Source organism: Fringilla coelebs, assembly GCF_963513975.1.
Source record: "Fringilla coelebs genome assembly, chromosome: 15".
In the NCBI taxonomy this organism is placed as follows: domain Eukaryota; kingdom Metazoa; phylum Chordata; class Aves; order Passeriformes; family Fringillidae; genus Fringilla; species Fringilla coelebs.
The window spans coordinates 7,307,822-7,320,115 of NC_140041.1; the positions used below are offsets into that span (position 1 = coordinate 7,307,822).

Genomic DNA, 12,294 nt, shown 5'->3' on the forward strand with positions numbered 1-12,294 from the left:
TTCCTTTTAATATCAAATCTATATATGGGTTGTTTTCACACATATAATCCCTACATAATGGAATAGTAAATTTGGGAACTCATTATAGAAATAATCCTTATTAAGAGGTATACCAGAGTAAAAGTTCTTGGCTATTAAGTGGTTAAAATGCATTAAATGGATAAAACAGTCATTGAAAGTGGTCGGATATTAATAGGAGGTAATTTGGAATTACTTAATTTAATTTCAGAGACATGAACTGTCCCTGGAGGTGCTGTTGGCATGTGGTGAGAGGAAAGATAACTGTCCTCACCTTGACAGAAGAGGACTACCTTAGATTTACAACCTTTTGACATAAAGGAGGCAGAGCTGTGAATCTGGATCACAATAACCAGTGCAGAGAAGACTATTTTCATGTTTTTCACCATTTAAATATGGCTTTCAGAGCCTTGTTAGCTGTGCTGAGCATGGAATTTAGGAATTTGGCCCAAAAGATTTGTCATTACTTTAATCTCATGTGCTACATTAGAGCCTTATTAAGGTTTTAAGTAATTTTAAGTGCATGCTATAAGTCCTTAAAGAAGCTTAGTGAGGTTTTTTAGCATTTCCTTTAGAAACCAGGAAATAAAATGAGAAAAGGCATTATTAATGTATTGTTGATTGTTTTTGCCCCAAAGAGCTTACAAATATCCAGTATGTTTATTCAATATGATGTGGTCTGTGATAGTAGTTAATTATTTGGCTTCATTAAAACAGTAGTAATACTTGTATTCTAAGGACCTCCAAGTATTTTACTGCTGGTAACCTTTCCTTCTTCAAAATCCTTACCTTGCCAGAAAATAGTGACTTCTTTACTCCATTACAAAACAAACTTTTAATACTCAAACATGTTTGATCCCTCACTGGCTCAAGGAGCAGAATAAATCATTTAAATTACTTATAGAGAAGCCAAAAGGTGTCTTTTCAGTACCCAAGCTCAGCTACTAAAACAGTTCTTAGCAGTGTAAATATTATTACGTGGGTCACACACCCCATCTTCTCTCTGAAACCACTACCAGCTTTCTCTCTTGTGCTCTGCTTCAAGTGTGGAATGGCTCTGGTCTCAGACTCCCAAAACATATACCCAGGCTGTTTGCACTTCATGCAAATGGTTGCTCTGCATTTCTCATCTTTGTTAATTTAAACATAATAACTCATCTTCCCAATCCCTGCACTTGTTTTCTGTTTGAAGCATAGCAGTCACGATATTTTAAATGTTGTAGAATTCTGGTCTTCATAATTCCCTTCCAAATCAGGTTCAGTTATGCCTCTTATTCATACACAGCAAGTGTACAGCCTTCCTGGACTCACAGCTGAAGTCTTTACTCCTTGAATTGGTAACTCTAAGGGCTATCAGTAATTCATCTAAGAAGGTCAAGCTGACTGTAATTTTAATTATACATCAATTATTTGTTGGTGTTCTTCATTCACTGACATTTGTGTGCCTGTTTGCCTTTCCTGTTTTATCTGTGGGAGCCATGGTGTCACAGTTGTCTTGAAAATATTGTCCATTCACAAAAATAAGAATGAACCCATGATTTATATATAGAATGATGTTATTGATTTTTGGGGGATCAGGTGATTGTTTTTCTGCACAGAGAATCAGTTCAAAAGCTTAAATTTTGGAAGAATGGCTCTTAGGGCTATAAAAGTAGAAACATTTGGCATTGATCAGGGTAGCAGAGAGAAAAAGTCATTGTAGGCTTCTTGATAAACTGTTTTCCCTTGCCTCTTTCATTATCTGCTGAAGCACCTGATTGAAGCCCTTTTAGTGTTAATTTGTAGTGTGAAGTCTCTTGTGTCTTCACCAGTTTTTGGAGAGAAAAAGCAGAGTGCAAACTCTGTCACCCTTCAGTGGAATGTACATGAAATGTCCAAGAGATAACTGATCTTGGTGCCTGGTTATCTTGGGCACATCTCATTCTGCTTTGGTGACACTCTTCTCCACCTCTAGCAAACATATGTGTGGTTCAGTAGTTCCCAGAAGTGCATCACTTAATAACACATTGACTAATACATTGATTAGTTTTGTAAGGCTTTCTAGCATTATCTGATTAATTTCTCTGAATGGTTTTTTTCTCATTCTTCCTCCTGCTATCTCTTTTTCTCTCTCTTGCAAAATAATCTAAGGGAATTAAATGAAAGTGGAATTTAGTGGATAATCCTCAATCTGTTGCAGCAGGCAGAGTTCTGTTTGAATCTGAAGATATCTTGCTGTGGATTAACAAAAGCTTCATATGACCAGAACATGCTATTTGTGTTACACAATATAACATTGAGCCACTAGGAAGGAAAACACTCATTTTCTCATATCATCCACTTTTCTGGGGGGCAGGAATTCTGGCAGAAAGTTCTTAGAGGTATGTATGAGATTCCCTTTAAGGTGTATTTCTCATCAATGTATAGAACCAGAAGTATTTTTCAGTAGAATATGGAGCATTGAAAAAGTTGAAGATAAATAGCTCAGAAAGAAAGGTGGCCTTTTATCTCAAGAGTTCACATCAAAGTCCAAGAGGACATTCAGTAAAAAATACAATTTCATACATGACTACCTGCATCATCTAGAAAGAGCTTATGCAAGCATAAAAAATAAATAACTTTTTATTCCATTCCTTCCAAAAGATCATTATTATCCTTCATTTATTTTAAATAGCTTTTTTACATATATTGATCTTTTATTTCCGGTAATAATCTGTGTATGTTGGTTTAGATATGGTAAAAAGGATATTTCTTTATGTTTTCCTGGCTGTCTGCAAAAAGATGAAAGTTCTATCTTGTAAGACTAATATTTAACTTCATACAATGGCCAGATTTCACAGCTAGGCCTACACATTGTGTTGTTCTTTACTGAATATGTGTGAAAATGTCCTTCCACTAGATCTGAAAAAATAGAACTGATCCTCAAGATATGAAAATGTTTTAAACAATAGTGATTTTTTTTTTAGAGGTGATCAACTGTTGCACTAAAATTCTTGTATGATTTACTGAATTTCTCTTCCCTGCTATCACTTTGCTGTAACCATAATGCAGCCATTACTCTGGGTCAAATCAGTGGTATTTTGTGCCATGCATTTTGCATCTGGCAGCTGCCAATAGCAGAGGATAAGAGCAAAAGAAAATCAGAAATCAGGCAGAAATATCCTTGGTAAAATCTCTGTTCTTCCAGAAACATGCAGCTTCACTATTTCCTATAATGAGGTGCTATCACTGAGTTTAATAGTTTTAAAAATATTTTTCTTCTCTTTGAATCTATATAAATATTTGGGCTCTGCATCACCCCACTTATTAAAAAGAAAAACAGTTTTGTAAGTTTTCAGCCAGGGATAATATCATTGCATGCTCTATGTCCTTTATGTAAGAGAGAACAAGTAAACCTGCTGTAGTCAACTTTTTCTGCATTGCTTAGGACATCACATGAAAAAACATTATGCAGCTGAGGTAGTCATTTACATGGGAAGGTATTTGTTACATTTCTCTTCTGCTTATGCAGTCACTGGTGGTTTTCATCAGCATTAAAGCCTCCTTTTTTGACAGCAGTTGTGTTAAAAATATTACTGTTATATAAATAAGAGGATATCACCGTGTGTCAGACTGAATACCCAATATTCAGTCTGACAAGACTTGCATATTAATTTTTTGTTGCAACTCTACAAATACCCCAGAATCACACTAGATATATCCTCGCTATTCTCTCAAGAGTTTTCTTCAACCTACCACCATCACCCCTCTTTTACCTCAGGTTGTCTGAGCCAGTTGGCAGGTGTTGGAACTTATGAAAATATGTATCTCCCTCCACCCACTCTTTTTTCATATGGATGAAAAGAAAAAATGTATAGCCCTTTTGTAAATTTCTCACATTGAAGGAGATGGTTACACATTCTGATATAAATTTATGTTCTAACAACTTCTTATGAAAAATTTTAAAGCAAATAATGTTATTTTCTCTTTTGCTGTTTTCTTCACTTCTTGGCTTAATGTAAAGCTAAGTTTCTTCATTAGAAAAATCAAATAAGCAGGTTACTTCTGGACATTAAAATAGGAAACCTGACCCAATTCAAACAGCAAAGCTCCTCCTTACTGCACCAGAGCTCTTCTGAGGTAGGTGCTCACCTAAATAAAATGCCCTTAAAGACATTACACCTCCACAAGAATACACTCTAGGTGAATTCAGACTCTCACACTCTGCTCCTTACAGCACCATGACAATTTAGGCCATAATCCATTATCACAAGGAAACATGCAGTGACTGTTAAGTTTAAAGTCATCAAAAGTCACTCACCAAATTGAATTTTAAAAGATCAGTACATCTACAATGGACACTTTATACTGCTCCTTTCTCATCTCTCCATCACCTAAAATATCTCTTCACCTTGGTTTGTGTGTGTTGGATGTTTTCTCTAGGGGCAGTTGTAGTCCCTAATTTCATTGGTGCTCAATGAGTTTAGCCTCATTTAATAAGAACCTTCCCTACCCAATAATAATTATGGATACCTGACTATGGCGGTGGGCTTTTTTTTCTGGAATTTATGGTTCTTTCCTGGTACTTCCTGAGGTCTCTTTATTCATTGTATAAGAAACTTATCTTGTTCTAAGTAAACAGCTTCCTGCTTTGAGCCCAGAAAGTTACATCTAATTCCTGTGAAGCTATGGATAGATAGAAATGGATGTTCATTTCTATCATCAATTGTCATATCTTTTCTAAAAAGAAAATGAATAGATCTCTCTCTCCTATATTCTCAATAAGCCTTCATGGTGCTTATTCAGAAATTCCATTCAGAGAAAACAGCTCATTTCCTAGAATGGAGAAATTCCTTTTTGTCCAGAGGGCCAGGGAAAGACTTATGTGCCATTTAAGATCAATTTACATTACAGTCTGTAGTCTGAAGTGGAGTGTGAAGTCTTAGCTGATCATCTGTATAGAATAAAAAAGAAGAAATGAAGGAAAAAATATTTAGAGGTATTGTAAATCAGCTGGAATGTAGGTTGAGAGCTTCCTGCAAAAGCATTATGCAGTGTAAGAAACACTTTTTGAAGATCCTTGCTGAGTTATAATTTAACTTTGGGTGATTTCCCAGTTCTTAGATAAGCACAAAACTACCTGTAAGAATCTATACTGGATATGCCCTGGCTTTTCTCAGCAATGGACTGACTTCAGTGGGACATGACTACTGAGAGGATAAAAATGAGGCCTGTCACGTGAGAAGATTCCCAGAACTGCTGAGATTTTCAGCATTAGATGTTGGATATGATGTTGGTTTCTTAGTAGGCAAAACTGGGAAAATGGACAATTCTATTTTATCATTCATGTTAAAAGAAATTTGCATTGCGATAGAAATTTGTTTTTAAAAGTACAACATAAATAGGCTATGGAGCATGACAATGAAAAAGAAAAAAACTCTTCAGCTCTGACATCCTGTATCAGGTTTTTGGAAGATTTTTCTTAGTCTCTGTGTTTACATGTATGTGTCCAGACTCTTTTCAGTGGTGCTCAGCAATAGGACAAGGAGCTATGGCCATAACCAGAAACACAAGAAATTCCACCTCAACATGAGGAAGAACTTCTTTATGTTAAGGGTGGCAGAGCCCTGGAACAGGATCCTGGAGTTTCCCTCTCTGGAGACATCCTAACCCACCTGGACAGGTTCCTGTGTCACCTGCTCCAGGTGACCCTGCCTTGGCAAGGGGGGTTGGACTGGATGATCTCCAGAGGTCCTTTCCAACCCTAGTAATTCAGTGATTCTGTGATTTTCTGAGCTTGAATTCACATGAACCCACCCTCCGGCTCCCACTAAGTTCTTCACTTGCAGTCTTACACAACTCACTGCCAGTCTCACACCAGCCACCTCTCCCTCTGCATTAAAGGTTTCTGTGTGTGGGGCTGCAGGTGCCGTGGTCTGCAAAGCTGCAGTTCAGACTGCACCAAGAGAGAACTCCAGAACACTCCAATTATCCCCATGAATGCTACAAAAATAAGAAATCAAATGATCACCCTAATAGAATGTAGGACTATATATGTAGGAATATATACAATAATAATAATATATATATTTTACAGCTGGAGTGGCTGACACTCACTGTGACAAGGGGAAGGCTGAAGGGACAGAGCCAGCTCCAAATGAGTCAGTGCATCTCTCTCTGCAGGACAGTGCCAGGCACAGCTAGTGACCTTAAAACTGCCTCAGCTTGCTGGAATGTATGTCTGCAAGGTACTGTAAAAATTCAACCATCCTATAAGTATGTGCATCTGTTACTGGTTACCTGTTTCTAATGCTTTATCTAATAATTTAATAATTCATTATTCAACTCACACTTCAGTTCTCTATTGGAGAAAGTGGTGGTCATTACTTAAGTGTATAGGAGTTTAATTGGGCTGGGACTGAGACTTGGAAAGAGTTCCCCTTGACCAGACATTTGTTTCTTTTCCCTTCATCCTTTCTCTCCTCCCCTTTTAAATTTTTGTGCAACTGCTACAGAATTTAGTGATATATGTCAATAGACTGAATGTAGCATAAATTAAACCAATGCAAACACAATCCAAATCAACAAAATACTTTTTCCAGATTGCCATTAATCATGAATATTTTAAACCCTAAAGACCTTAGAGCATGGCCATGAAGAAGACATATAATATGAATAATATGGGAAATACTACATTAAAAGAGCTTAATAATTTCCTAAGATATTTTATTGTAGTTAGTTTCTATAGCTTTTTATTATGGGCTTTCACTTTTTGGATTTTCAAAGATTCAAACTTTCTGAAAGACATCCAACATTGCTTTCCATACTCACTGGAGTATTTTGGAATACATGAGTTTTGGCATGCAGGTTATGTTTAGGTGGTTTAGTCACTGCAGTAGAAGTTAGTCAAAGGGTTTCATCCATATTTCTAAATCATATATTTTCAAATAGGAAAACAGTGACTGTAGTCTTTTTTTGCCCCATCAACTTATTAATAATAGAATGTAACCTAATTTTCAAATCTACTTTAGGTCAGTAGTTTTGGTACTGCTTTTATGACAATAATAGCTGTTCTAAGTTTGTGTCCCAGCATTGCAGCTCCCAGCAGCCAGGAATGCAGCATGGCCATGAAAAACTCACAGGCAGGCCTTGCTCCCCCTGACATGCTCAAGTGGTGCAGGTCCTGTGTCCACACAGCTTTAGCTCTGCTGATACAAGCACTGGAGTGTATAAAATATTCAGTTTCATGGGATCATAGATAAGGATAAAGTCATATTTTATTAGGACTTAGATCCACATCTTCTATCATGATACTTCTTTAAAGGGGACCAATCCTTGTGAGGTGAGAAATTGCCTCTTGCTGAGCAACTCCTTATTCCAGTAATGGGATCTCTGGCTTAGTGTTTGACACTGTGAGAAATTATTGGAAATGTATGAATAACTATGGCTGCAGGATTAACCCCAAACTGATATTGGCAAGTTTTACAGTAATTCTAAGTGACTGTCCACCTGAAGGATATTCTTGTTATTATATCACATCACTTTACAAGAGCAAAAGAATTTTATTAACACCCGTGTTCATTAATTTACTAATAAGAATACATGTATTCATTTAGGCACCAGACTATTTTGATGCTAAAATAATTGCTTTGTTTATGGGGTTTTTTTGATCAGTCTTGACAGTCTTCAATTTTAGGCATGTAGTTGCAGCATTAAAATATTGCCATGAAACTACTTGGGCACAAGCAAGTCAAAAAAAATCTGACATTTCCCATCCAAACATTATTTTCCACAGTATTATGTAGCTTTTGGTGGCAATTTATTAAAGCTCTGCAAAAATAACTGATAAACCCCATATATAAGTAGTGTGCAGAGTACAGCTTTAAAACATTTTGAAACTTTGCTGGTGATTTCTATGACATTAAATGTTTAAAATACATGTGGTATGTTTGATAACAACCATCAAATAATTAGTTCTGATTAAACCCCATCAGGTGGACAAATATATTTTCTTAAATAATTAAACTGTCTCTTGATCCAAGGATTTTTCATGCACAATTTTCAGAAATTGGGAGCTTGATCTAATTTTCACTGAACGCAGCTCCAAGCCCATGTGATGGACTGCACTGTGAAACTGATCTGAAGGGTAAGAGGAGAAGGGAACTTTGTTCAAGAACTTTGCAGTCCACTTAGAAATGTTGAGAAACCAACTGGAAAAAAACACTACCTAAAACTTTAGTGTGCCCAGTTGTAAGGATGCACTTTGTGCATTTCATAAAAGTGATACAAATTCTCTGAAGATGAAATACCACAGTGTGGTAAAATGACATTTTTTCTGAGTTAATTCATAATTTACTGGAGCCAATGCTAGAATTTTAACTACTTGCATTAATGCCTGAGTGGAGTCTTAACTTTCCTCTTGTTCTTCAATCTCCTAAATACTAATGATTTTGCAGCAATAAATTTCCTTATATAGTAATTTTTTTGTATTAACAGGGTTCAAATTTGTGCACAGTAATGGTAATCATTATTTTGATCGAATTCTGCAAATACTTTAAAAAAATGTGTGTGTACTCTGATTGATGTCAACACATTTATTCAGATGTTTAATGTGGAGCATCTTAAGTTTAATTGGCCTTTCTAAATGTCAGTGTCCATGAAAAGTGACACACAATACAATAATAATCCCCTCTTTCTGAAGTGTCTGATGGCTTTTTAACAAAGAAAACCTTTCATCTTGGCTATAAATAAAGAGTATTTAAGTTCAACTTTTATAACTCTATCTTGGTCCTTGAGTTTCCAAAACTAATAACAAGGCTTCTTCCACTATGGGAGGAGGAAAATGTCCTGATTGTTAGAATTAAAATCACATATGCATATTGACTCATTCAAAATGTTTCTGTAAAGCACTGAGAATAATTTTCCCTTTACTTGTAGCTATTATTTCTTGGTCTATAATTTATTCTTCAAAATTATGAGGTCAGGAGGCTGTCAGAAGAAACCATCTTGGCTATCAGATAGCTGTGAACAGAATACAGAACTTTTTGTTGAGATAAAGCTATAAGTTGCATTATGAAGGGTTTTTTTTAAAGCTTATGAAATAATTTTGGCAAAATTCCTCTCAGGCGATGCTTTTCTGAAAGATGAGTGAAAAGAAGGAAGTGTGCTATAATAAGTATCTGGGATTATTTTAGTGGAAGTTTGATGTCAAAATAATATGAAAGCCCATCATAAAAGCCTGTAAAAATTGATTTTTCCATTTCTGTATTCTGATAGTAACCATAAGGGGTTCTATAAGGGTCAAAAATATCTCACACCTGTCTTACTCCCAACACCAAAGTACCCTCATGGTAGGCTCATCGAATTTTATCTCATTTTCTACTCAATTTTCAACCACTTTTAGTTTCTTCTAACAGGAATTCTTTACGGAGTTCCTTTTGTGTGGAAAACAGTTACTTGAAAACCTAGCAACTTTTCATTTCCCCGGCCGATCATTTTGGCCTTTTATTTGGCTTAGAGCTAAGATCCTACCATGGCAGATATGAAGTCTGAATTTACTTAAATTAAAAAAAAAAAAAAAGAAAGAAAAGAAAAAGAGAAATAAACCAAACAAAAGAAAAAACCAAAGGGAAAGACCCCACTTTTTGGTATGGTAGTGTCCATGTAAAAGGAAGGAAGGAGAAAGAAGGTAAATTTGAGGAGCCTGTGTGGATCCAGCCTTAGTAGTAACAGAGTGAGCACTAACTTCTCGAAGGTATCAGTGACAACATGGCTCGTGCCGCTGTGGGGAGGGGTCTGTTGTCTCTTAGAAGGCCACACACTCCGCCGTGCAGAGATTTTTCCTCATCTAACCTGTTAAATGCACAGTCCACACATTTTTGCAGGAATGCTTGCTCCAGCGCAAAGCTTGGCACTGCAGCAATTCTCCCGCCCTCCACTTTCTGCTCATCCACACATGAACTCCTGCTTCCTGTGCTGGGGGATTTTCACCCCTTTCCGTTTCGGTGCGTGATGCACACACATGCAGCATGCCCGGCGTGTCTGCCAGCAGAACGAGTCGGGTGCGCTGGGAACATTCAGCCGGGGCGAACCCCGAAACTATCGCATCCCCTGGGGAGCCGCGGCCGCCCGCAGCGGAGGGATGCGTGGGGCCGGGGGCTGGGAGGGACCCGGGGGAGCCGTACGGACCCGGGGGAGCTGAAAGGACCCGGGGGAGCTGCACGGACCCCGGGGGAGCCATACGGACCCGGGGGAGCTGTACGGACCCGGGGAAGCCGTGCGGAGCCGGGAGGAGCCGTGCGGGACCCGCATCCCTGTCCTTGGTACCCAGCCCTGCCCGCGCCCGCCGCGCAGCCCCGCACAGCCATGATGGGGCTGCCCGCTCCGGGAAAACAAGCAGGAATGCACGGACATTGTGGCCGCAAAACACAGCTCCATGCACCGGAGCAAGCGATTAATTCAGAGATAAAAGGCTTCATTAATATGGCACCAAATTCTACGAACGCCCCGGCATGTACCACCATCACACACACCCGCCGCTCACCCTCCCTCTGTCCATGTCAGAGCGACAACAATTGTAAGAGAAATAAAACATTCTAAGATCTCAGCTGCTAGAGATAGATGAATGCAATGCCGCTATCCAAACCTCTGGCATTCTCACGACAGCTCAGCAAATTCGCAGATTCTTCACCCCCCCAAACCCTCCCTCTCCCCCCACCCTCCCAAACAGAATCAGAAAGCACATCTTACCACTGGATGAGAGAGAAGAACAGAAGTGCCCACACCATCATTTTGAGAGAAAATGCAGGATTCAAGAATGCAGTGCTCCCCAGGCTTGTTGGATTTGGAGGAATCATCTCTATTCCAGCCCCCCCCCACCCCCCCCCCCCAGCTTTTTTCCCCCTTTCCTCTCGGTTGCAGATGGATCCGTCCCCTTCTTTAATTTTTTTTTTTTTTTTGGTAGTAGTTCTCCCTCCTCCCTACCAGGTCCCGTCAGTGGGATGAGACATTGCGCCCAGCTGCGGGAATTAATATGCAGGGGGAGAGAAATTAGATCTGCACAAGCCCTTTGCAGATATAATCAGAAAACGTCAGCTCTGGCAGCAGGCAGCAGCTTCCAAATCTAGGGAAATAATATAATTGGGAGAAAAGGAAAAAAATGAAACCCAAACAAAAAGGGAAAATCACAGACACTCACAGAATAAAAACAGTCAAGGAAAGGAGCACATACACATTTACGGAGCTGCTGACACACATGCAGGAAAATCCAATAAAGCAACAAAGAGTAAATGAGAGGGGAAAAAAAAAGAATAAAGCAATGGAGCTTCTGCCTGAATGCAGATTAACTCTGAGGTCAAAGTGGAAATGATGCACTCTGCTGCAGCACAGATTAACACATGCGTGGTGTCAGCCAGGGTGCTTTTTAACCTTTGATTACACATATGCAGGCAGCCTGGATTTTCATTTTGGAGCTGAGAAGGATTTGGCAGGCATAAAAAAGGAGGTTGGAAGGAAAAGCTCGCCCTATGCTGCTGAGCATCCTCATTTTTCTAAACAGCGTGGAAATCGTGATTGCAAGGGGGGAAAAAAATGAAAGGTTGGATGGGGGAGTGGAAAAGGGAGGGATGGTTGTTGCTAAGTAACTCAGGAAATGGGGAAAGCAGCATTGGTGGAGTCAGTATGAATGAGGTGATTTAGTATGTGATAGGATCAGGGGGAATATGCAAGGTTTTTATCTCCCCTCCCCCTAATAAAAGAGGTTACATAGACACAGGAAACGCTTCCTGGCCAGAGGGGAAACACTAGAGCACTATGGAAGATGAATGCTGCCAAATTTTGGAGCCAGAATCCCAAATTCCGTTGTCCAAAAATGCAATTTAGCAAGTACTAGTGGAGTATATAATTCAGGGAATCTCATGATATCCTAAAGTAAGAGTGCTTCAGTCTAAAATAGGTACTTGGACTACGATCTACAATAACATTTTTTTGCCTCCTTTATTTCTTCTATCTAGATCAAAGTAAATATAGACAATAACAAGCCTACCCAATGACATTTATGAACTGGGAGATTGGGCAAACTTAATCACCAGGAATATATTTTTCCATCCCAAGCCCACTTTTCTAAAACTTCAGGGAAAAATAAATAAAAAATTATCGTAAAGAAAACTTAAATTATAGGAAAGGGGAATGTTTCCAATAAAATAAAAAGCATCACAATTTCCCACTGGACTTACTCTTGTCTGAACCAAATTTGACACTTGGATTCTGCTCAAACCTTCTAATACCCTGGACAATGTGTTAGTTCCCAATGTCCCAAAT

The 12,294-nt window shown here is 38.6% G+C and overlaps 1 protein-coding gene across 1 annotated transcript in view; it reads right to left on the reverse strand.

Annotated features, from left to right (window-relative positions):
- The window catches only part of GABRG2 (gamma-aminobutyric acid type A receptor subunit gamma2), a gene marked incomplete at both ends in the record, with an annotated part of 58,010 nt that extends 47,178 nt beyond the window's left edge, over positions 1 to 10,832 (reverse strand). The window contains one exon of the mRNA XM_084215705.1: positions 10,726 to 10,832. Within this exon, the coding sequence (XP_084071831.1) occupies positions 10,726 to 10,832 (107 nt within the window). The remainder of the gene's footprint in view (positions 1 to 10,725) is intronic.
- Positions 10,833 to 12,294: the final 1,462 nt, after the last annotated feature.